Source organism: Triticum urartu, chromosome 3A, assembly GCF_056163025.1.
Source record: "Triticum urartu cultivar PI428250 chromosome 3A, HENAU_Tu73, whole genome shotgun sequence".
NCBI lineage: Eukaryota > Viridiplantae > Streptophyta > Magnoliopsida > Poales > Poaceae > Triticum > Triticum urartu.
Genome location: NC_141875.1, coordinates 592,270,252 through 592,295,412, shown reverse-complemented (window position 1 = coordinate 592,295,412; position 25,161 = coordinate 592,270,252). Strand labels below are relative to the sequence as shown.

Sequence of the window (25,161 nt, the reverse complement as noted above, 5' to 3'; positions counted from 1 at the left end):
TACGCGGGGTCAACGCTACCTCAGATGTTACCAATGCAACAGTAATGAACTCCAGCAGCTAGGCCGGCATCGCCAGGCGAGCGACCGATCTGATCCAGTTCTCATCATGTAGCTCCTTCATTAACCTAGTGAAGGGTTTGAATTTCAGTCATCCAATATTCACAAATATTCAAACATATCGACCTCGTGTGTCGTGAGAATTCCAGGATTGTATAGATCTATACGAAGTGTTGACGTGATTTGTATCTAGTGGCACCAATGTTACGAGTACATTTCCACCTAATCGGTTAATGTAGTTTTTTTGCGGGGATACCAATGTAATTTTTGATACTACACCAATTATCACGATTTTTCTATAATAAGAAATTCAACACATTTCTTATGCTCTAAACACTACCATGGTAATTTTGACCTTTACTTTGCATAAATATATTTATATAAGAAGGAATTCAATATTCCTAAAACTGTGACAAATCCAATGATAGGAGTACATTTCCACCTAATCGATCAATGTACTGTAGTTTTCTTTACGAGGAGATCAGTGTAGTTTTTGATACAGTGCACCAATTATCATGATCTCCCTATAATAAGAGTTCAACACATTAGTAGTAGTAAAATTATGGTTTTTGGTGCGGAAATGTTGCGTTTCTCTACGCTCTAGTAGTTTGGGGAAGAATTGTTTGTAGGGATGTTGCGTTTTCTCATTGTGGACATAGTGCGTTTTCCTCAAATACTTTCTTCATCCGAAAATACTTGTCATTAAAATAAACAAAAATAAGTACTTTGTTTAAAATTAAAATACATCTAGATACATTTTATTTTATTTATTTTGATGACAAATATTTTCGAAACGGAGGGAATACTACGCATTTCCACGTCTCTTTTGCTGTGAGCACGTATTTCCATCACAATACTCTTATTCCCCGGGACGGCACCGAAGCCACTGATTCACCACAATAAACGCCGAGTTGGAATTCCCTCACCTACTTAGTATTTACTACAGCACAATAAACACAGCCTTCCACCCCCGCGCTGTACTCTGTACTCAGCCAGGTGACTTCCTCGGAGCCCCCACACCGTCGACACCGAGTTTGGTTCTATGCGCACGGTGCGCCGTGGCGGTACGCGGCCAGGAGGCATGCACCAACCACCAACGCACAGTATAAGCTACGCTATGCATGCAGCATCATTTCGCGCACGAACTTCGCTTTGCTTTTGCTACTACTCCTACCTAGGAGTAGGAGTAGGTCCGTTGATCATTGCGTGCACTGTACCGCGCGGCGCGTCCGGCCAAACTGTGCTACGCGCCACATGGCCCACAATGTTTTACTACCCGTATATACTATACTTCTTCGTAAGAGCATCTCCAACTAGTCCTGGTCATGGGCAGCCCGGCCCAAAAAAGCCCGACCCGACCTGGCCCGACGCCGCTCCCGGGCCGGGCTCGGGCCTAGATTTTGAGCCCGAAGGCCAGGTCGGGCCCATCGTTTTCGTATTTTTCTAAAGGACGGGCCGGGCTGGCCTGAAGCCCGACGGGCTTTTACGTGTTCGGGCCGGGCTCGGGCCTAGAAAACAGGCCCGACGGCCGGGCCGGGCCAGGCCGGGCTCGAGCCTAGGTTTTTTGTGTCGGGCTTGGCTAGGCCCGGCCCGAGGTATGGCCAGGTATATCTCGAACAGAGGCGCTATTAGCCGCACGCTGAAAAAAACGATAATATTGCGCGTGATTGAAATTGGGCTCCAGCGGACACGCTAAAATCCTACGCGCAACAAAATAGGTTCAGCGTGCTAAGGAAAACGGCATCGCACACTGATTATTTGGTGCGTCTGCTGCAAAATCTGGGCTGCTGCTGATGGAACCGTGGGATTGAACGCAGTGTGTTATGCGCTTCTGGTAAAGCAAATACACAAGCCCAGCACGCTAAAACGCTATTTCGGCGCTGAAAAAAATATAACGGGTCCCGCAATTGCGGATCTGTTAAAGATGCTCTAAGCTTATCTGAAAAAAAAAAGCTCTTAAGCTAGCGCAATGCCACGGAATCACAGATCTCAAAGCATGCAGCGCCCCTACTGACCGCCTCTTATTTTTTTGGCGCGGAAGTGCCCCTACTCTAGCTCTACCGACCTGATTGAGAAGATGCTTGGCCCTTGGCCCTTGCACATGGCTCCGATTCAATCTGGGCGCGCGCGACAAACAAACTCGCACGGCGCTCGACGCGCCCGTGATGTTTTTTAGTACGCTGCTGCTAACCACCAACCGCCTCGCCATCTAGAATCTTTAGATATTTTTCCTCAAAGATCATAATACGACGATGTCTCCTGCGCACATCAAAGGCGATGTAAAATATTTCCCTAATAAAACAGAAATGGTCAAGTAAAATATTCGCTCGTCACATCATAACATGTCTGGGTGGTGTAGTTGGTTATCACGCTAGTCTCACACACCAGTGGTCCCCAGTACGAACCTGGGCTCAGACAGGTACCTTTTTTTTTTCTCTGCTTGTTTTAGATGTGAATATCCGGTTCTTTTCCCCCTCTTTTTTGAAGCGGATTCTTTTCCTTTTGCAAATTGCAGATGGTCGGATCGCACCAAAAAAATCGCAGGGTGCACAGCGTCGGCAATTCAAATAGTTCTTCGTACAGCTCAAAAAAAATATAGTTCTTCGTAAAAGTAAGTTTAAATAAAAGTTGTCTATGAGGTCTTTTCTCGGTTTTCTTAAACATCTTTCCCTAATTTTTTCACTTTCCATTAAACAAGCCTAGGGCCAGCAAGTCAGTGCAACGGGCGGCGTTGCCCGTCACCAATTACCACGTGAGCTGGGTGACCGGTGGTGGCGACAACGCATGGCGGTGCAACGGCGAGCTGCGGAGCGAGGAGACGTGGCGGCGTGGCCATGTGGGAAGGTGTGGTGGTGAGCCCTGGCGTGGCGGCGGTGCGGGAACACGGGATGCACGAGGGGTTTCACCCGTGAACTTTCAGGCGATTCCCTGCTAGTCAAATTATACGGGAAGGGCTATCTTTCAGTTAACATGAGGTGAGTTGGGGAATTACACGAGAACCCGTAAAAAAATCAGGTCTACAGAGTTGTTAGAGGGTTGTTTTTGCCTCAACTAACCGTGTTTTTTTACGGATGCAGTGACTATTGGAGTTGCTCTAAATGGTACAATTTTTGTAGAAGGCCAAATGCCGTAGACAGGAGAAAATTAGCCCTTGCAACAGTTTTCTTAAAATAATAATAAATTACGGACATGTCATTGAAGAAATCACAAATGTGTTTCCTTCTGCGTCCACCGATGACCCAATGTGAGCAAAGCTCATTGTCGGCTTTTGATCTTCAACTTACCGGAGCACCCTTGTTGAAATTCAAGAGTTTATAGAATCAACAACCAGGAAGTCGTTGATATACAACAGAACACGCATGCGACCGGAAAGTGACAGAGAAGGCAGGCACAAATCTCACAAATTCCCCGAGGAAGGCCAAAAGATAATCCTAACTTCGAAGAGACAGAGAAGGCAGGCACAAGTCTCACAAGTTCCCCAACAAAGTCATATCCGACCGAGCTTCATCGCACTAAAATGAAACTAGAGAACGAAAACACGTTGAAGCTTCATACCTCCACGGGACGTTGCCGCCATGCAGATCATGCACCCGATGACCGACACCGTCCTTCGACTCGCCAACACCACTCTCTGAGGAAGGACATCAACATGAAAAAGAAAAACCGAAGCGCCATTGTTGCCATCGTGTCGGCTGCTCCAACTTCACTAGCGAACGAAGAATTCAAAGACCCTACGAGGAAAGACAACCGGGTGACCCATTCCCACCCTTCCGCAGTCCCACTGCCGTAGCGGTCGGCCGAGGCCAGCGAAGCCGCGGTGGCGCCAACAGGTCGAGGGTAAAAGCTAGCCGTCTCCTGGTCGCCTCCTCTCTAGAAAACCTAGGAAAACGACTGCTAAATGGCACTATTGCAGTTCATCGAACTATCCTTTTCATGTAATCGCACTTGTTTGTTTACTCGTCGCCGTGTGGAAGTTCGTTTCTTCGCAGTACTCAAGCCAGTCGTGCGGTGCCGAGCACTGGAGGTGCACGTACGTACACCACCAGCAGCATATTCTCTGGACTCCATTTCTATCCTGCAACACGTAGAGCACATTGGCAGCGTGGCTTCCATAGCCCGGAGTGCACAGGCGCGCCACCCTCCCCGTCGCCGTCGCCGCCGCCACGCGTCCCGCCGGTCCACAGAGAGCGTCACATGTCGAAGCCGAGAATTATGAGAGCGCAATGACGTCAAGAGGTCGAGTCCAAAACAGCGACCAATGATCAAGACGAGCAGGACAGTGGGACGTGTCAGGGCGATGATCAGGTCAGGCCGTGCGAACAAAGCCGGACGTGTCGGGGCGAGATGCGTGAGGAGCCGAGGCCCAATCAGGCAGGCAACGATCGAGATCACGGAGGCGCGACGTGTCTAAACGAGACATGCCAGCACGTGACGTCCATCCAGAACTGGCCAATTGTTCCTCCTGTTTCTCTGAAGAAGACGATGCAACAACCGCGCAATGATTCTCCAGAAGAACAGCAGAGTTTTTCCTTTCGATGCTCACCCCAACCCACCACAGAATCCATGAATGGTGCTTAATTTCGGCTGTGCTTTTTCTAAGAAGTGTGCGGCCGCAAGGTCCATGAAAGGGTGTGATGATCCATCAACTTCACGCATGTGCATACAAAAGTGGCAGGGGACGCGCCCAACTTCGACGTGGCTTTCGAGTAGCCGCGGCGAAGCGAAACGCGTCCCGGGGTTGTGGTGAAGGACTAACCGACCGAGACAGATCACAAGAACATTCGTCACTATCACCAGCATGCAACAAGATGCAAGATCGTTGTCGCCGGCGAAGGTAAAGCCCTGATTAAACGTGAATTTTGTGCCCGGGGTGGGAGTAGAATTTGGGTGCGCATTATATTCTTATTACGTGTACGCATGCTAGGCATTTTCTAGAGAAAGCTAAAACATGGCAGCTTAAAACTTGTGACCATGTGTCAATCAAAGCGTGGTCTGGTGCAAATGGATTGGGTAGCGTTTGGTTGATCGACCATAGTAGTTTGAACACTTGGCGGATCCTGAATTGATATGAATTGAATGTGGCCTCAAACAATTTTACATTTTATGTCAATTATCGGCATCATTGAAAATTAAACCATATATGGCCTTGGACAATATCCACAATCATTGCCACCCACATATTCCAGTCCAACGTGTCACGGGGAGCTTCGGCAACGTGCAACTCAACATCACCCGTGGCGGTGTCAACCCGATCTAGATATGTGAGACGTCACAACTTGGTGGATCTTTACGATGCAACCTCCCCACCACCACGCTCACTCGTGCACGCACCATAATGGTGTTTTATTTTAGTTTGTGTTTTCTAAGAGGTCCGTGGACCAATGCGATTATTCATCAACTTCACACGTGCATACAAAAGTGGCAAAGGATGTGCCCAACATTGACGTGGCTTTCGAGTAGCCGCGCCGGAGCGAATTGCATCCCGGAAGTCTGGTAGAGGACTGAGACATATCATAATAACATTATCACTATCACCAGCATGCAAGAAAGATGAAAGATCACAATCACCTTTAAGCCCTATTTCTACCTAGGGGGTAGTAGAATTTGAGTGCGCAGTATGTTCTTATTACGTGTACGGATGTTAGAAATTGGCCAAAGAAAACTAAAACATGGTAACTTAAACATGTGACCACAAAGTGTGGCGTGGTGCAAATGGATTGGATAGTTCTTGGTCGGTCGACCATAATGATCAACACTTATCGGATCCATAATTGATATCGGAAGATGTGGCATCTGGCAATTTTAAATTTGAATCGAATATTAGCGCCACTGAAGATTTAAACCCTACATCGCCTTCGACAATATCCTGATTAATTCACACCCACATCTTCCAATCCAGCGTGTCACGGGGAGCTTCACCAATGTGCAACTCAACATCACTATGTAAGTGTGGAGACGACCACCGCTAGATATGTGAGGTGTCATGGCTCAGTGGATCCGCCAGAAATAGAAAAAGATCATTGAGAGCCCGTTACCCTATTTGAACTGTAGATCACCAATAAGAATACATGTAAAGCCCTGATATAACGTGCATTTCGTGCCTGGGGGAATATTCTTATTGCGTGTACGCATGCTAGAATTTTGCGAGAGAAAACTAAAACATGGCAACTTAAACTTGTCACGTGTCAACCAAAGCATGGCGCAAAATGGATTGAATGGTTCCTGGTTGATCCAGCATAATAATTCAAACACTTGGCGGATATAGAATTGATATCCAATCAGATGTGGCGCCATGCAATTTTAAATATAAATCGATTATCGGCATCATCGAAATTTTGAAACCAGATATATCATCAGACAATATCCTGAATAATTCTCACCCACATCTTCCTATCCAACGTGTCACTAGGAGCTTCACCGATGTAAACGTAGATGTGTCATCCTGATCTAGATGTGTGAGATGTCACGGCTGTGCCAGAAATAGAAACAAATATCATCGAGAGCCCATTACCTTATTTGAACCGTAGATCACCAATGCAAACACGCAATAGATTAGCTGGGTCACACCGCTCAAAAAAAAAGCTGGGTCACGAGTTCAGGATGAACTACAAGTGTGACCTTCCAATTCTCCAGTGTACAACTGCACGCGGCATGCGGGGTAGTGCCACACTTGGCCTGAGAGCCCGATCTGAGCCGTTGGTCCATGAATCGGACGGCCAAAACTGCGTGCGGTCAGATAGTACGTACGAGTCTTGTTCCAACCGGACCGAGGCTCGCCAAATTCGAACCAAGCGCCCGTCTTCTCCTCGATCGATAGCGTCTGGGCTTCGTAGTCGGCGGCGAGCGGCGGCGATGGACGGCAGACCCGCGACGGCGGATGACGTGGTGGAGGCGATGCGGGAGTTCGTCTGGTTTCCGCCGCCGCGCCCCGCCTCCGAGTTCTTCTCCCGCTTCAGCGCCCCGCGGTCTTGCTCCAAGTGGATCAGCCGCCTCGAGTGCAACCTCTACTAGTACGATCCATCGCTCGATTCTCTGCCCGTTCCTTCGCCTATATCATCGACCGAATGATCAGCGCGGTAGATTGGTTGGGTACCTGTTTCGATTTGGGCTCGCGGGGAGACAGAGGGTTGATACGTCTTCGCAGGTGGTTCATAGTTTTCTTCGAAATCGGCTGGAAAAATAAGAAGTAAAAACCATGAACACTGTGGACTTTTAAGTTGGACGAACAGGCCGAATCCGGGCGTGATTTTTGTGTGCTGTTGGAAACTGAGAATAATGTTGCATCAATTGTGCACATTATGGTGTCACTGCTGGAAATATTAGCTAGGGATTATGTCAAAGAATCGATGTTTGTTTCACCAAAAAAAGTATTTAAAAACAATTGAGCCAAAGTGTAGCTACTGAACAGATACTCGAGTCATGACTTATTAACGACTCGAGTACAGAATATCTGAGCGTTGATTTTGAATATTTGATACGCTAGAATGGGATGCCTTACTGCCATTTACTTTTAACTGTGTACTGCCAGTTTGCAAATATGTATATTTGTGCCATTGTGCCGTCCCATATACCCCCCTTATTAATGCTCCTTTCCATCTGTTTTGATGTTTTGCAGCTATGGGACCAACTACTTCATCTTGATCCTATTGATAGGTACGCAATGGGACTTCTGCGTGTACCGGTGTTTTTGGCTTCTATAAGTTACACGAAGTTTTTGGGTTTCATATTTCTGTTCTCTTGTGTATGCAATATGCAGGGATGAGCTTCCTTCAGAAACCAGTTGCTATACTTACAGCTTTTGCAACTGGCCTCAGCATTGCATTTTTCAGTGACAGGTGTGTTTAAACTTTCTCACTGCTAATGTTATGCCTACAATGAGAAAACATGTCCCTCCCAACTAAAATGAGCACGGGGTTCTGTCCATCTTTTCAATCTCCAAGTATCTCTTATATTCCAGATGAAGGATTGACACGAGTACCTGAGCAATTTATTTGTAATACGCTCAATAGATGCGTATCACCATAGCAAGCTTTATCTCTTCTATCTAGCCCCGCGGCTCCCAATTGTTGTCACTTCTATTGCTCTATTCAACATTATTCAGTTATTCCTCTTTACAGTGGGGAAACAGTGATACCTCAGACTTCTACCAGGATGATTGTTACTGATTAGGTACTTTTGATGATTGTTACTGATTAGGTACTTTTGATGTTCGATATTGCAGTTTTGCTGTTACTTCCACCAACAAGGTTATAAGCATTGTCAGAAAATTTTCACCGGATTTAGCGGCCCAGATGAGACCATACATAAAGTGATTACCTTATTGCCTGGTTTTATTATTATTCCTTTACTCGGTTTCTTGGAGAGCTTTGTTTAGATTGTTGCCAATGGCATTTCAGCTCTGTCCGTCATGGCCGACCAAGTATGAAAGGATCAACTCATATTTGTGGCCGACCTCTGTCTATGTGGGTCTTTGCCCTGTTCCTTTTTGAAGGTTGGTAGAACACATATGATGCCATTTTTACCTTAGTTTTTGCAAAATTTCAGTTACAACAGAACCAGAAATGAACTGTTAATATGTTTGCAGTTAGCTGCATTTTCTGGGCGAGCTCCTGCAATTTCCTGATAGTTCCGTGGGCACTATACGTTGGTCTACTCGGTAAGGCCATCTAATTAGAGTTTCAGAACGTTTGCGTAAAACACTATTGCCCTAACAAGTTGAGTTTCTACCCTGCAGTAACCTTGATTCATGCCAGCTTCAGAGAACGTAATCTGAAAGGCCGTCTCAACAGATTCAGGAAGGAATTTCGAGAAGCATGGTGAAATTTCAGCGAAGCCTTAAACGTCTCTTCCGGTTCGTACCATGGGAGCTACCTTGTGGGTTTCTTGGCTCCTGTATAGTTGAAAGTTGAATCTGTGGCATGTTATAGATGTACAGTTAGTACCATTGCAGAGTTATGCTTGGAAAGTACTAGTAAGGTGCACCAGGGCACCACCCCCTGTTATGTTTTTCCATCTCTTTTGGAGGTGAAGGGGGATGCAACTATAAACACATATTTGCATTCTAGTACCGTGCCAAGCCACTGGAGGAAATTATTATTATTAGCCTTCGATGTATCCTCATCATTTCTTACTTGTGATTATCTTACAGTAGAGCAAAAACATAATTGTCAAATTTGTTCCTCGGCTGGTTGCTATTATCAGTTCCCAACACTCTAGTGGTGCATCCAAATTCTGATGTCTCCTTTCAAATCTCTCCGTCGAAGAGCTCTTCGTAGGTTTTGTAAATGCTCTGAGGGTGCACAAACGAATCCCCTCTGATTTGCTTAACCTGTTCCAACATGAGCATTGAACAAGACACACTTGTATCAGTAACAATTCTACAATTGTATATAACAAAACACAACCAGGCGTATACTACAACAACCTTTGCTTAGACTACTACTCCCTCCGTTCCAAAATAGATGACTCAACTTTGTACTAAAGTTAATACAAAGTTGGGTCATCTATTTTGGAACGGAGGGAGTATGAGTTAACCAGAACTAGTTTCATGTTATGACATTTCGTATATGCGCATTTGCCAATGCCAACATTGTAGCAAGCAATCTTAACATTTTCTGCACCTCGGAGGCCCAGACAAATAAATGCGATGTTCGAAACTTGCCTGTTTTATTTCAGAAAGCTTGGCGCACAGTTCTTCAGGAATAGACCAGTCAAACAGAGCAATGTTCTCCTTCAACCTCGACTCATTAGCACTCTTGGGAAGCACACTCTGACCCTGCTGAAGACCCCAGCTCAGAGCGATCTGCGCCGGAGTTTTCCCCAGGCTCTCGGCTACTGATGTCACCACCGGGTTACTCGCGACATCTTTCATCCTGCCCAAGGGCGCATACGCCTGCAGACCAGAAGCATATGAGCACAACACTCAATTGTTACTTGCCAAGTGTGCTCAGAAACACACATGCAGATGCAGACTTACTGATAGATGAACCCCATTGGAGTGGCAAAACGCCCTCAGCTTCGCCTGTTGCCAGCCAAGGTGGCACTCGACCTGATCAACGGCCGGAGGGACACGGGCAATGGCAAGCAGATCACCTAGCTTCTTGGAGGAAAAATTGCTCACGCCGATGGCACGAGCCTTGCCTGAATCGTACAGCTGCTCCATCGCTTGCCAGGTCTTGGGTATGTCAGGGTGGACAAAGTTCTCGGGGCTTATTTCGGTGCCTTTCTTGACCTGGAATGGCCAATGTATCTACATAGATGTCCAGAACAGTCAGCCGTTAACAGCAGAAAGATGGCAATCTTTCAGTTATGGACTTCCGAATCCATGTAAAGGTGATCCAACTTACTAGGTATAGATCCACATAATCCAGCTGCAGATCTTTCAGTGTGCTGTCGATTGCGAGCGGAACGTCTTCGGGTGCGAGATCGCTGCACCTACAGAAGTAGCACACAGTTTTCTTCAAAATGCAGAAGAAGTGCAGAGTTCTTGGCTTCTTTAAATGCAGAAGAAGTGCAGGGTTTTGATTCTCTGGTTGCTACGATAGGAAGTGAAATGACTAGTTCGAAACAAATGCTAGCCTTGTGGAAGAAAATGGTAGGTACCATATCTTGGAAGTGATGAAGAGGTCCTCTCGCCTGACCACGCCATCGTCGAAGAGCCTCTTCAGAGCAACGCCAATCTAGTACAGGAACACGACGAGTCACTCCTCGTAATCTGCTTGTAGATCAAAGCCGTGTGCAAGCATGTGATTTACTGTTCATCTACAGGGTTAACTGACGGACTAACCTCCTTCTCATTATGGTACAGCGGCGCGCAGTCGATGTGCCGGTACCCTGCCTGCCATCGCCGCAGCAAGCAGACTTAGAACAGCACGCACAGGTCTGAACTGGGGTTAAAAAGGGGATGGGGAGAGAGGGCTGGTACCTTGACGGCGGCGCTGAGCACGTCGGTGATGACCCCCGGGGCGGCCTTGTAGGTGCCGAGGCCCACGGAGGGGACGCGGGCGCCGGTGTTGAGCGTGAAATGAGCGGCGGCCATCCTCTTCTCCGGCCACCCCGCGGTCTCCGCCCCGCGCGAGCGAGGCGGGGATGGGGATGGGGATGCGATCACGAGCTGAGGGGCACACCTGGAGTCCTCCAAAGCCGTTTCGTTTCGCCAAGCAACAAAAAGAACGCGAGGTTGAAGAGGAAGCGAACGTGATGGAAGCAATGTCGCCCAAACGAGCCGGGATTTTTTTTTTTTAAATTCACTTCTCACTTTATTAAACTAATGAAAGGATCTCGTCTGAAATAATACTTAGAATACAATCAGGGAGAACAAGGTCCCAAAACATCGAAACCATATTACTTATTCCTAGTTTAGCCAGCCCATGGGCAGCTCTATTCGTTGTTCTCCTCACCCAGGTGATCTTGCACTCAGCAAGCGAACTGCACATTGATTTCACTTCCTCTACAATTTGATCCATAGCTGATAAATTCCGCTTCTTTTCATTTAGCATCCCAGCAACAGTCTGGCAGTCCGTTTCAAGGTGCAACTTCTGCACTCCCTTCTGAACAGCTTCCTGAACTGCTCGTCTGCATGCAAGCAGTTCAGCCACCTCCGCGCTGCATGTATCCGGGAAAAACACCGACGCTGCACCTCTGAAAACTCCATGTTCATCTCTAAAGATCACACCCCCTCCACCTCCCACCCCTGACCGCACCATAGCTCCATCTACATTGGCCTTCAGCCAACCATGCTCCGGGGGTTTCCAAGTATCCTTCAGCTGGCTACTTGCAACTGAACCATGGCCACCCATTACTCTTTGCCACTCCTCTAGTCGCATGACCACCGCTTTTGCAATCTGCTCCGGCTCCTCAATCTTCTTTCCTTCGCGTGTTTCATTCCGTGCTAACCATAGTGCGTAGATGCCCTGGATCATCATGGACTTTTCCTCGTCCGACGCCTCTGACAGCCACTGTAACATCCACTTCGCGAGCGAACTCTGGGTGCTCATAGATACAAGTGGGATCGCCACCCTTACACCCAATGCCGAGCCCAGCTCCTTCCAAAACATTGCCGAATGATAACAGGCCCAAAACCGATGATATAGCTTCTTCTCTCCCACATGCAGGGCAAAAAACGCCCGCCTTGATATGTCGCAGTAGAAGTTCCGAGCCCACCGCCAGGCCATTCTTGATCAATCTCCAAACGTGGATCGGCGCTTTCCCAGGAGCTTTGGATCCCCACAGAGAGCCAATCTTGGTGGGTCGTGGTGGATGACGAAGAGCCTGGCTGTCCAGCTCTTGCCCTTTTCTTCTCCATACATAGATGATATGCAGACTTTACAGTAAATTCACTATTTTTTATAAAGTTCCAAGCAGGGAAATCTACATAGCCCTGTCCACCCACACAAATTTGCAAAATATCCTGGATATCATCCGGGGAAAACATGGTCACCAATTTAGCTTTATCCCATGCATCACCCTCCTCATTCAGTAAATCGCTAACACGTCTAGATCGTCCCACCCATCCGGTGCCGAGCCCAAGGAGATGCGGCCATGGGACCCGTGTGTCACCTGTGGGTGCCAAGTCGACGGCTCCTCTCGGCCTCTCCCCGACGCTGTCTATCCATGGAAAATCTAGCGAGCTTTGAGTGGAAACTTATCGCTACTTGCTAGCAGAAGAGAAAAATCGAGCAATCAACTTGTAAACAAACGGCCCCAGTTTTATTACCATGTGAATCAACTTCGCTGGAGGAACGATCCATACAGAACAAACAATCCCAGTGACATGAAAAGCTATGATAAATTCATGCCTCCACCGGCAACACGAGATAGTTTCAGAAACTTAAGATACATGTCATCTCACTTCCTATGGTCCTATCACCTACGGGAGTAAACCGTGCGTCTATTCAATAGTTTCCAGGGTGACTGAACCCGTACATTTCTTAAGCGCATATGGTGATACATAACAAGTGACTGACACTGCTATCAACAAAGGAAAAACAAGTGACTGACAGTAATGAGACGCCCAGCTCCCAACCACGACGGGGGCTGTCCTAGATTTCGCCATCCCAGAGCTCATCGTGGGTCTTGTAAACGCTGTCTTTGTTGACGATGAAGTTGCCCATAAGCAGCCTAGCCTGAAGAGCACAAGAAAAGGATGGCAAGTCAGAAATGACTAGGGCACTGCTGCACTCACGCTGGCGTGCTATGAATGAAACGCCTTGGCTGAAAATGCATATTGTAGTTCGCGGATGGTTAACAATGCCATCACTAGTCAGGATCAGGATTCAGAAGGCCATCATTGACGTGTACCCGTCTTTATGGATCTATAGGATTAGGAACCTGACGCTGTTTGTTTCGAACAACAGCTGAAGTGACAAACAACGTTGGTCTGATCAAGTCATGCAGCACCTAATAGCCACTACACGGTGAATTCAGTGGTAGTTTTGTTCTATAATATGTGAATGACAGCTGAAGTGACAAACAACGTTGGCCTGATTAAGCAATGCCGTAGCCACTAGACAGTTAATTCAGTGGTGGTTTTGTTCTATCTGTGTTTTCCTAGAGTAAAAGGTATTAAGTGTAGGTCCCTTAAAAGATCAGTACTCCTTTCATAAGGAAAGAAACAAAGGAAAATAGGGCTCCATTAACAGCGAATGGAATAGTAGCCCATTCAGTCCAAAACGAATAAGCAGTTTCTTATGTCATGTAAGTGACATTGGACCATTAATAATTAGAAACAACAAGCAATAGAATTTTCAAAAAATAAAAAAGAGTGGAACATAACCATTGGTTATATCTTGTGGCGAGTAGACCTAAACCTGTGCATCATCTCACTAGAATCCGTCACGCTATGCTTCTGAACTAGTATATTATTGCTGCTTGTTATTGCGCGTGTGCTTCTAATTTTCTTTTAACAGGCATGATCCAAGGATAAAATAACATTTCTGTATGAGTATCTTGGCACTGAAGCTACCCAATACAAATTCAGAAATGCTACTTAATTATAAGTTCTATAAGAAATTTCCAATGGGGCATTAGAAAGCCAGTGTATACTGTATATGTTTCAAATTCGGTATCAAATAGCAGTGTAATCTTCTCCAAATCATATCAAGCAGCTCGTATATGATAATAGGCGACGGCTGAGGCACAAAACAGCTAAAAGTAGATGAAAAATGTCTATACGAAGTTGCATAACTCACCTGCTTAATCTCAGAGAACTTTGCAAGCAAGTCTTCTGGAATAGACCAGTCATAAACAGCAAGGTTCTGCTTTATCCGTTCTTCACTCACACTCTTTGGCAGTACACTGTGGCCCATCTGAATGTTCCAGCGCAACGCCACTTGTGCAGGAGTTTTGCCAAGCTTCTCTGCAATTGAGAGGACGACGGGTTCTTTGAGGACATTGCCATTCATCCATGTTGAACCAGGCGAACCTAGCGGTGAGTACGCCTGCAACATGCAGATGCTGAATCATAAGCACAAGCACAACTTCTGAAAGATAATGCTACAAACACCACTAGCAGTCACTTGACTGACGGAAATATAGAGTTAGATGGTAGACTTACAGAGAGGTGAACACCGGCCGACTGACAAAAGCTATGGAGTTTAGATTGCTGCCAACCAGGATGGCACTCCACCTGGTCAACAGCCGGAGGTATGCGAGCTACAGCAAGCAAGTCACCCAATTTCTTCGATGCGAAGTTACTCACACCAATTGCACGAGCTTTGCCGGCATCATGTAACTTCTCCATTGCTCCCCATGTAGCTGGGATGTCAGGTGGTAAGAAGTTTTCAGGGTTGCCAATGCTTGTTCCCTTCTTGACTCTAAATGGCCAATGGATCTACAAAAATATACATGCCATTAGTTTTTCATTTGACATTATTCTACAACAACATACGAAACCCTTTCAACAAACAATCATCTATATCAAAAGTTAGACAGAAGTATTACAAATAAACCCCAAATTATCCATAGACTTAGTAAGCAGAAGTCCACAATACAATGTCTGTCAATACCAGAATGGATGGATTTGATAAGGTTAACTGAACACTACTGATCGGAGTTGTTGAACAGGACAGAAATAACTGCCAGCATATCCAATGGGTGGTGATAGGAGGAAATCACATTTTCAATGATCCAGTCACTCTTCAGATCACAATATTGGAATATAATTATCCAGCAGACTAGCACTGTAGCAGATGTAACATAGACAAACTTTGGACGCTGATGCATGATTTCACAATAATGTAAGTTGACCGTCGATTGAGGAACATTATCTTTTACTAAAAAAAATGAATGGAATATATGAAATAGCTACTTGTTATAAATTGATGCCAATGGTGGTCATGAGGCACTGAAGACAGAGAAACCATAACTGAGCAAATAACGTACTGAACTATGACTCATTAACAAGGAAGATCCATACAACTTACAAGGTAAAGATCCAAGTAGTCAAGCTGCAAGTCATTGAGGGAATCCCCAAGTGCCTCAGGCACATCTTCTGGGGCATGATGACCACACCTGAAAAAGCATACCCATTAAAGCAGCAATTAGTTGGACATGAAGCACTGAAGAGATATAACCACAGGGGTATCACCAGAAATTTGTCTTACCATAGCTTAGAGGTGATAAACAGATCTTCACGCTTGACTACACCCTCTTCAAATAGCTTCTTCAGAGCCAAACCCACCTGGACAATCGAAAGAGGGATACTATGCATTTGTTATTTGTAACACAACTTCAATGGAGAAAACTTGGTACATAAAGAATCTACTGGCATCTCGAATTGGTACACATACTCTAAAGTTATCCAAATTAGTTTTGTCTGGAAAAGTAGGTAGATCATGGACTCTTTCTAAAGCAGTTCACTACTATTCTAGTGAAAGACGGCAAGTAAAATAGACGGACAGAAAGCAAGCTGTCGTATGGCCATGAGTATGAATGGAGATTGGACAACTGAATACTCGGAATATTATGTTCTTTCTTCTTTTATCAGTGATGGTGCGTTGCAGGAAACAAGTAGGAAGTTCGAGCACGGATATCAGACGATAATGCAGGAGAGAATGGATCCAAAAGGTATGGAGAAACCGGATTAGTACCTCCTTCTCGTTGTTGTAGGCCCTGGCGCAGTCGATGTGCCGGTACCCCGCCTGCACGCACGATTTCAGTCACAAAATCAAATCAGGCAGAGGGAAAGCGCATAAGAGGAAACAGGAAAGGGGGCATTGTGGATTTGTAGGGAGAGAAAGAGAAGGAGATGGGACCTTGACGGCGGCGTAGACGGCCTCGCCGACGACGCCGGGGTCGGACTGCCAGGTGCCGAGCCCCACCGAGGGGATCTTGGCGCCGGTGTTGAGCACGAAGTGCGTCGCCATCTCCGCTCCCACTCACTCGCACGCACACGGAGGCAGTCGCTGCAGTCTCTCGCAGAGGACGCTGGAAGGAAGGGGACGGGGACGGGGACGGCGAGCAATGGGTGGTGCGCGGCGAGTTTATACTCACTCACTTTGTAGGCAGCGGAGCGGGTGCGGGCTGTCTCGGCACGGCCACAGCTGTGTGGTTCGTCACGGGGCTCCGTGGTGGTGGCGGTTACTACTGAGACTAGGCTAGTGCAGCGTGCGCCAAGTGGCGGGACGAGCCAGCTGCTGCGTCGGTCGGTGCCATTGCCATCGCTCTTTCACAGCCGCAGCGGCACGGCGTATGTGCTTCACAGACCTCCACGCAGTCGCACGTTCACAATGCTTTTGTTTGTTCTCCGCCGTCCCACGCACACTGTTTGTTTGTCTGTTCATCATAGTAGTACTGTATAAAATTACGTGGTGCAGTCGCGTGCTTCTTCTTTTATTGACCTGGGTGCAGTCGTGCTTTGTGTATATGCATTAGCATTACGCCGGCCCCGATGAAACGCATGGTTTACCTGCTGTGTCTCCGTCGTCACATGTGCCGCTTTGTTTTGCCGGATTCGATCGGTTGGCAGTAGTAGTATCTTTCTTTCTCCAGGCCGGCCGACGAAGGGAAGTGGAGAAACCATTCTGTCCACATCGTCCAGCAAAGTGCACTTTCCCTGAATCCCCGCCTCCGTGCTCCTTTTGGTCATGGAGCGCAAGCTACCGAACGCATGGCGCAGAATCGACCAACGATGAGCGCTGACTAGTGGGAGTGGCCGATCAAATCCAATAGTGGCTGAAGATGACATGAACAGCGACGCGATCCATGGCATATACGCCACGGGTTCAGACTCGCCGACCGACGCGAGGCTGGCACAAGGCCACGTCGACCTGACATGCAACGCACGCTGCAGTGTATCATCACTGCACTTCGCTAGCTGCCCCTACCACTACCAGGCAGGCTTGCGTTGTGCATTTGTAGGCATCTGAAATTCTGAATCGTAAGCAGTGACGTGTTGATTCAAGGGGTAATTAAAGGGCGCTCGCAAATGCCATTCCCACGTGCTGACGTTCGTACGTACGTCGCCATGTCTCCGCCGGGGGCCATCTCCGTGCGTGCCACTGCCACTTGCTTGGTCGCCTCGCCGGAGCTGACTGAAAGTGATCGGGGAGGAGCAGGGCGATGAGCGCAAACCCCCCTTTGTCACTATACACACGAAACCGGTGGCTTCGGGTTAGGATTCTTTGCAGTCCTGTACGGCGCAGTACAGTAACTGTCGTGTGGACCTGGACCTGCATGTCATCCACACTACAAAACTGTACCGTACTGCAGAGGATCTCAACCCGATGGCTTGGAGCGAGAGCACCGTCCAGCGTTGGAAACCGGCTACTTGCATGGACCCATAGGTGGGCAAAGCCAGGATGTAACCATAAGGGGGCGAAGGCGGCAACTACACAAACCATGCATATTAAGTCTCACATTAATTGTATGGCTACATATCTATGGTAATAGTCGCACGTGTTATAATTTGTGTATGGGAAAACAGGGGAAAACAACACATGTTTTACAGCCATCTGCTTAAATTTAGTTCTACGGTTACCAACACGATCATACAATTAACAAGTTGAATCCGGATTTTTCAGTGAAAAAGGTTCAAGGTTGAAGCAAATGACTTGGAAAAAACAATATGCTTTATTCTTTCTCTTGGATTTTTATCTAGAGAAGTGTAGGAAAACTGAAACCAAAAATAAATAAATTAGAATCATCTCTACTCTTATAAAAAACCGAGTTGGTGATGATGGTGTTCCTGCCATCCTGCAATATGGACCGTCCGATCTATATCTGACGGATAGAAAGCAAACTATGACAATTTTGCAAAAAAATACCCGCACCCCTCTCCACATTTGCAGATAAGGACTTTCCTCGTTCATCTTCGTCTCCCATGAGATAAACAGCTCGTATAAATGCATCTTGATGTTCCATGCAATGCATGGGCCTCTTGCTAGTCTAGTAAACACATTAGTATGTAGCTACTGAGTACTAACTAATGCATTAGACATTACCAAACCACAGCAGATCTTGAGAAATCATTAGTGGTGAGTTCCCTGGAAGATGCACGGGCTTGCTGCAAGCCAACAATGGGCAATCAGCCGCGGCCGTCGGGACGTCGCCATTTGCCCGTTCGAACGCAGAGAAGGAGACACAACCCTACCGGCGGCCGCTTTCCAGCGTCGTCTGATGGCAACAAGCCAGCGGCGATGGCGGCAGCAGCGATGGATAGGATCTCGAATATTTTGAGGGCTCAACCGCTCGAGGTCTCACACGATCGTACTGTACACGCCACTCATTTCGATCAATCTGGATCGTGCAACAATTTGATAATGTAATTTTATGCCTCTTGGGCTTGGGCCATGAGAAGTAAGGCTTCAAATCCAATAGCGGCAACATAATTCCTCTATCGTAGTTTGTTGGGGGTGGCCCATAGTGGTAAAAGGTTTATGATCACATAAATAACAGTTAGTATGAATTATACCTGGCCATGGGCAGCCAGGCCCGGACGACCCGATCCGACGGTGCTCATGAGCCGGGCCTAGGCCTAGATTTTGAGCCCGAAGGCCGGGCCAGGCCACCATATTTGCGATTTAACAAAGAGGCCCGGTGGGCTTTTACACTGATGGGTAGGGCTTGAGCCTAATTTCTAGGCCCGACGCCTGGGCCGGGCCGGGTCCGGGCCTAGGTTTTTTGCGTTAGGCTTGGTTAGGCTCGGTCCCAAGCCCGACCTGGACCGAGGGATGGCCAAGTATAGTACAAACACATGACGGAATGTTTGATGTTTTTTTTTGCATGGCTAAACAGAAGGGTATTACTCAAGAGCATAATAGTTCATCCCTACAAAGACTAGGAATGTTAACCGGCCCATAGCGGATCCATATATACAACCATACGGTCTTCCATTCGACCAAAGTTTGCTAACACATGAATTACATTATTTTGCTCTCTACGGATATGAGCACCACACACTCTCTTTCACCCGAAAGTCTTTTCACCTCATGAGTCATCATGGCGTATAAGGACCAGCGAGGTGATCCTCTCCACTGCCACCTTGCTATCGCACTACAGGATGATCGGGAGCTCGGTCCATTGGTGCGCCAACGCCAACCCCTCCATGTACAGCCCGCCAGTTCAGCATGCAAGGCGTTAGGGCAAGACCACATACAACATGCCGAAAACATGATAGCACCATCATGGCCACATAAAATTATCACGGTTCCTGCAATTCCATCCGTGGACATGGATCCATCCACATTTAGCTTTGCCCAATTCTCAGGTGGGGGTGCCATTTTGATTGTGGGGGCTTGGCGGCCTTCACATGCGTTAATGGTTGGGTTGCACCTCATCCTTCACCATCATCTTACCCTTCACAAGGTCAACTTTGGGGGGGGGGGCTGTTGGATAACAAGCTAGGACGGGATGTAGCTTTGCAAGAAAGGTTTGGACACCTCAACAGGCTGTGCCATCTTATGATGAGTGATTTCATTTCCCACATACCAGCACCTCCATATGGCAGCCAGGGACTGTGGCGGCAGGGCTTGCGCTGCTACACATAATTTGGGGCGGAGAGCTCGGATGGGGGTGGCGGCCCTCTGGCGAAGCCACCCCTCTTTTATGGCGAGGAGGGGTTGGCGGGTTGCAGGTTGCCGGATCGGACGCCCGGCGGCTAACCTACGGGTTGGGGTCGGAGCTTTGTTACCCCGGTGGTCGCTGCCGCCGAATTTAGCAGCTACATATCGTCCTGACATGGTGCGTTCCACCCCGGCCGGATCTTAACCGGTCACAGGGTTGTGGGCGGATCGGGTGGTGGGGGCCAGATCGGGATAACTCTAGGGACGACCATGATCAGCCATGACGACAATGACGCCCGAGGGCGCTGGCTTTCTTCTTGGAGACGTTTGTTGGTCGGTTTGCCCTATCTCTTCCTACCTCACTGCTACTCCGGTTGAAAGAGGATAGTGCCCCATGCGTGGTTTTGGTAATTGATGACAATCTTTAAGGATTAATGGTTGTCTTGAGCTATATTTGAAAGGTTTGCCCATAGGCATTTCTTGAAGTCCATTTGTTGGCTTCAAAGAGATTATGTGATGATCAAGATGTTATTCAAGGAATTATCCAAAGGTTGGTCATAGAGAATACATGACACAAGGTTGATCACGACTAAGTTAAAGAGTTAATCAGATTGATCAACACACAAAGCATACAAGATGTACCAAGAGGGATCAAGTGTGTTGGGGAACGTAGCATGCAATTTCAAAAAAATTCCTACAATAACGTAAGATCTATCTAGGAGATGCATAGAAACGAGAGGGGAAGAGTGTGTCCACGTACCCTCGTAGACCGAAAGCGAAAGCGTTAGGTTAACGCGGTTGATGTAGTCGAACATCTTCACGATCCAACTGATCTAGTACCGAACATACGACACCTCCGAGTTCAGCACACGTTCAGCTCGATGACGTCCCTCGAACTCTTGATCTAGCATAGGGTCAAGGGAGAGTTTCGTCGGCTCGACGACGTGGTTACGGTGATGGTGATGTGATCCGCGCAGGGCTTCGCCTAAGCACTACTATGCTATGACCGGAGGAGTAAACTGTGGAGGGGGGCACCGCACACGGCTAAGAGATCAACTGTTGTGCTTTGGGGTGCCCCCTTGCCCCTGTATATAAAGGAGGGGAGGAGGAGGCCGGCCACAAAGGGGGATCGCCATGGGGGGAGCCCTACTAGGACTCCACTCCTAGTAGGATTCGCCCTCCCCCCTTTCCCTTTCTCATCGGAGGGGGAAAAGGAAGGAGAGGGAGAGGGAGAGGGAAAGTGGGCCGCGCCCCCTCCTCCTTATCCTATTCGGAATCCCTTGGAGGGAGGCGCACGCCACCCCTTGCGGGCTCCCCTCTCTCTCTCCCCTAAGGCCCATGTAGGCCCAATACTTCCCCGGGGGGTTCCGGTAACCCCTCGGTACTCCGAAATATACCCAAACCATTCCGGTGTCCGAATATCATCGTCCAATATATTAATCTTTACCTCTCGACCATTTCGAGACTCCTCATCATGCCCGTGATCTTATCCGGGACTCCGAACAAACTTCGGTCACCAAAACACATAACTCATAATACAAATCGTCATTGAATGTTAAGCGTGCGGATCCTACGGGTTCGAGAACTATGTAGACATGACCGAGACACATCTCCGGTCAATAACCAATAGCGGAACCTGGATACTCATATTGGTTCCTACATATTTGAAAGATCGTGGATGTCGCCTAGAGGGGGGGGGGGTGAATAGGCATTTAAAATAATTACGGTTTAGGCTTGAACAAATGCGGAATAAACCTAGCAGTTAATTTGTCAAGCACAAAACGTAAAACAACTAGGCTCACCTATGTGCACCAACAACTTATGCTAAGCAAGATAAGCAACTATGTGATAGCAAGATATATGACAAGAAACAATTTGGCTATCACAAAGTAAAGTGCATAAGTAAAGGGGCTCGGGTAAGAGATAACCGAGGCACGCGGAGACGACGATGTATCCCGAAGTTCACACCCTTGCGGATGCTAATCTCCGTTTGGAGCGGTGTGGAGGCACAATGCTCCCCAAGAAGCCACTAGGGCCACCGTAATCTCCTCACGCTCTCGCACAATGCAAGATGCCGTGATTCCACTAAGGGACCCTTGAGGGCGGTCACCGAACCCGTACAAATGGCAACCCTTGGGGGCGGTCACCGAACCCGTACACTTTGGCAACCCTTGGGGGCGGTCACCGGTACCCGTCAAATTGCTCGGGGCGATCTCCACAACCTAATTGGAGACCCCGATGCTTACCCGGAGCTTTGCACCACAATGATTGAGCTCCGGACACCAACAACCGTCTAGGGCGCCCAAGCACCCAAGAGGAACAAGCTCAAGGGTACCAAGCACCCAAGAGTAATAAGCTTCTCAACTTGTAACTTCCACGTATCACGTGGAGAACTCAAACCGATGCACCAAATGCAATGGCAAGGGCACACGGAGTGCCCAAGTCCTTCTCTCTCAAATCCCACTGAAGCAACTAATGCTAGGGAGGAAAATGAGAGGAAGAACAAGAAAGAGAACACCAAGAACTCCAAGATCTAGATCCAAGGGGTTCCCCTCACATAGAGGAGAAAGTGATTGGTGGAAATGTGGATCTAGATCTCCTCTCTCTTTTCCCTCAAAAACTAGCAAGAATCCATGGAGGTATTGAGAGTTAGCAAGCTTGAAGAAGGTCAACAATGGGGAAGAACACGAGCTCAAAAGATAAGGTTCAAAGGGGAAGAAGACCCCCTTTTATAGGAGGGGGAAAATCCAACCGTTATCCCCCACTCAGCCCCGCAGAGAGCGGTACTACCGCGGAGGCAGGGCGGTACTACCGCTCATAAGCGGTACTACCGCTCCCCTTCAGCGGTACTGCCGCGCCAGAAGAAAAGGGCTAGGGCTGGGACCCAGAGCGATACTACCGTGGAGGCAGGGCGGTACTACCGCTAATAAGCGGTACTACCGCCACTACTACCGCAGCAAGTGCCGCAAAACCCGACACGAGAAAAAGCGCACTCGAGTCGAGGCGGTAGGAGCACGGAGCCGCAACGGTACTACTGCTGAGACCATCAAGCGGTACTACCGCTTAGTGAGCTTAAGCGGTACTACCGCTGTGGCCCGCGGTACTACCGCTGCGGAGCAGTACTGCCGCTTGTGACTCCTCAGCGGTACTACCGCTGGGTACCACGGTACTACCGCTGGGACCCTGACAAAAACCACACTCAAGAAAATCAGAACTGCCATAACTTCTGCATATGAGCTCCGAATTGAGCAAACTCAAGCTTGTTGAAAACAAGACGACGAGTAGCATCAAAACAGTGACTGGTTATAGTAAGAAGAGGCAGGGGAGGAATGCCAACAAATAGAGGAGTGAAACCTCAAACCGAGAAGAACCGGCAAAACCTCCAACATCGAAAACATCATAGAAGAAGCATGCGAACTCCGTTTTCGATGAACTCAAGCTTGTCATCAAGATGACCATAAGCTCTAAGACTCACAAAGAGAACCAAACAAGAACCAAGAAAGATGATGCAAGGATGCAATGGTTTGAGCTCTCTACGAACGATACGATCAAGCTACTCATCGAGAGCCCCCCTTGATAGTACGACAATCGATCCTATAACCCGGTCTCCCAACTACCATCATGAGACCGGTAAAATAGAAAACCTATCAAGGGCAAACCTTTGCCTTGCACATGGTCCACTTGAGCTAGATGATGACGATCTTGACTTCCTCAAGTTGGACCACCTTTCTTGATTGTGTTGGCACGATGAAGACTAGATGATTGCTCCCCCATAGACCACTATGGGTGAGCCACTCTTCGGCACATCTTCACAAGTCCATTGTCACCACAATGGCCGGCAAGCTTCAAGAACTTGATCTCTTCGCGATGATCCACTTGAACTTGCACACGGCAATCTTGATGACGATCACCACTTGATGTCATCCTCTCCATGGGTTGAGAGATATCTTCCTCTTGACACAAGCCCATGAACATGTACCTAACCCCACGTAGAACTCTCACGTAGACCATGGGTTAGTACACAAAGCACAATGGACAATGCTTACCAAACCATGGGATCACTTGATCCCTCTCGGTACATCTTCTATGCTTTGTGAGTTGATCAACTTGATTCACTCTTGACTTAGTCTTGATCAACCTTGAATCTTTCCAACTCTCTTCGTTTGGATGATGTCTTGAAGGTAAACATGAATGATCACACAATCTTCTTCTTTAAGACATGCTTGCAATAAGCTCAACTCTCAAATGACCAATCTTTGGATAATTCCTTGAATAGTACCTTGGTCGACACAAACTTTTCTTGAAACCAACACATGTACTCCAAGAAAAGCCTATGGACAAAACCTTCAAATATAACTCAAGGCAACCATTAGTCCATAGAGATTGTCATCAATTTCCAAAACCAAACATGGGGGCACCGCATGTTCTTTCAATATTCTATGAAGATCTTTATCGGTCAAACCACAATAACAACATACGTTATTCCCTTTGTCATCGGTATGTAACTTGCCCGAGATTCGATCGTCGGTATCATCATACCTAGTTCAATCTCGTTACCGGCAAGTCTCTTTACTCGTTCCATACTGCATCATCCCGTGACTAACTCATTCGTCACATTGCTTGCAAGGCTTATAGTGATGTGCATTACCGAGAGGGCCCAGAGATACATTTCTGATACTCGGAGTGACAAATCCTAATCTTGATCTATGCCAACCCAACAAACACCTTCGGAGACACATGTAAAGCATCTTTATAATCACCTAGTTACATTGTGATGTTTGATAGCACACAAGGTGTTCCTCCGGTATTCGGGAGTTGCATAATCTCATAGTCAGAGGAATATGTGTAAGTCATGAAGAAAGCAATAGCAATAAACTTAACGATCATTATGCTAAGCTAACTGATGGGTCTTGTCCATCACATCATTCTCTAATGATGTGATCCCGTTTAATCAAATGACAACATATGTCTATGGTTAGGAAACATAACCATCTTTGATTAACGAGCTAGTCAAGTAGAGACATACTAGGGACACTCTATTTGTCTATGTATTCACATATGTACTAAGTTTCCGGTTAATATAATTCTAGCATGAATAATAAAC

General features: G+C 47.4%; 4 protein-coding genes and 1 non-coding gene across 8 annotated transcripts; 2 read left to right on the top strand and 3 right to left on the bottom strand.

Annotated features, from left to right (window-relative positions):
* The first annotated feature begins 2,401 nt into the window (after window positions 1-2,401).
* On the top strand, window positions 2,402-2,475 carry TRNAV-CAC (transfer RNA valine (anticodon CAC)). The gene has a single exon. It is a non-coding gene; the product is annotated as a tRNA-Val (tRNA).
* Window positions 2,476-6,571: 4,096 nt separating this feature from the next.
* LOC125545278 (PRA1 family protein A1-like) lies at window positions 6,572-9,869 on the top strand. 4 transcript variants are annotated; one of them, XM_087513482.1, is made up of 8 exons: window positions 6,573-7,067; window positions 7,673-7,710; window positions 7,814-7,892; window positions 8,279-8,365; window positions 8,454-8,548; window positions 8,642-8,713; window positions 8,792-8,908; window positions 9,733-9,869. In XM_087513482.1, the coding sequence occupies exons 1-7, from the start codon at window positions 6,592-6,594 to the stop codon at window positions 8,875-8,877; spliced, it is 933 nt and encodes a 310-aa protein (XP_087369608.1). In that variant the 5' UTR covers window positions 6,573-6,591; the 3' UTR covers window positions 8,878-8,908; window positions 9,733-9,869. The 4 variants fall into 4 exon arrangements, with proteins under 4 accessions (XP_087369609.1, XP_087369610.1, XP_087369608.1 ...); XM_048709171.2 differs by lacking the exon at window positions 9,733-9,869 and having other exon boundaries at window positions 8,792-9,167; XM_087513483.1 differs by lacking the exons at window positions 8,279-8,365; window positions 9,733-9,869 and having other exon boundaries at window positions 6,572-7,067; window positions 8,792-9,167.
* LOC125545279 (aldo-keto reductase family 4 member C10) lies at window positions 9,139-11,252 on the bottom strand. The gene is made up of 7 exons (XM_048709172.2): window positions 10,982-11,252; window positions 10,844-10,894; window positions 10,660-10,736; window positions 10,404-10,491; window positions 10,034-10,306; window positions 9,719-9,949; window positions 9,139-9,385 (listed from the first exon to the last, which is right to left on the bottom strand). Exons 1-7 carry the CDS (start codon window positions 11,093-11,095, stop codon window positions 9,302-9,304), a joined length of 918 nt encoding a protein of 305 aa, XP_048565129.1. The 5' UTR covers window positions 11,096-11,252; the 3' UTR covers window positions 9,139-9,301.
* Window positions 11,253-11,318: 66 nt separating this feature from the next.
* Window positions 11,319-12,113, bottom strand: LOC147980689 (uncharacterized). The gene has a single exon (XM_087515715.1). It carries the CDS (start codon window positions 12,111-12,113, stop codon window positions 11,319-11,321), a length of 795 nt encoding a protein of 264 aa, XP_087371841.1.
* Window positions 12,114-12,825: 712 nt separating this feature from the next.
* LOC125545277 (aldo-keto reductase family 4 member C10) lies at window positions 12,826-16,637 on the bottom strand. Its single transcript, XM_048709169.2, has 7 exons — window positions 16,311-16,637; window positions 16,146-16,196; window positions 15,660-15,736; window positions 15,480-15,567; window positions 14,612-14,887; window positions 14,247-14,495; window positions 12,826-13,181 (listed from the first exon to the last, which is right to left on the bottom strand). The coding sequence occupies exons 1-7, from the start codon at window positions 16,419-16,421 to the stop codon at window positions 13,098-13,100; spliced, it is 936 nt and encodes a 311-aa protein (XP_048565126.1). The 5' UTR covers window positions 16,422-16,637; the 3' UTR covers window positions 12,826-13,097.
* Between the last annotated feature and the right edge of the window lie 8,524 nt (window positions 16,638-25,161).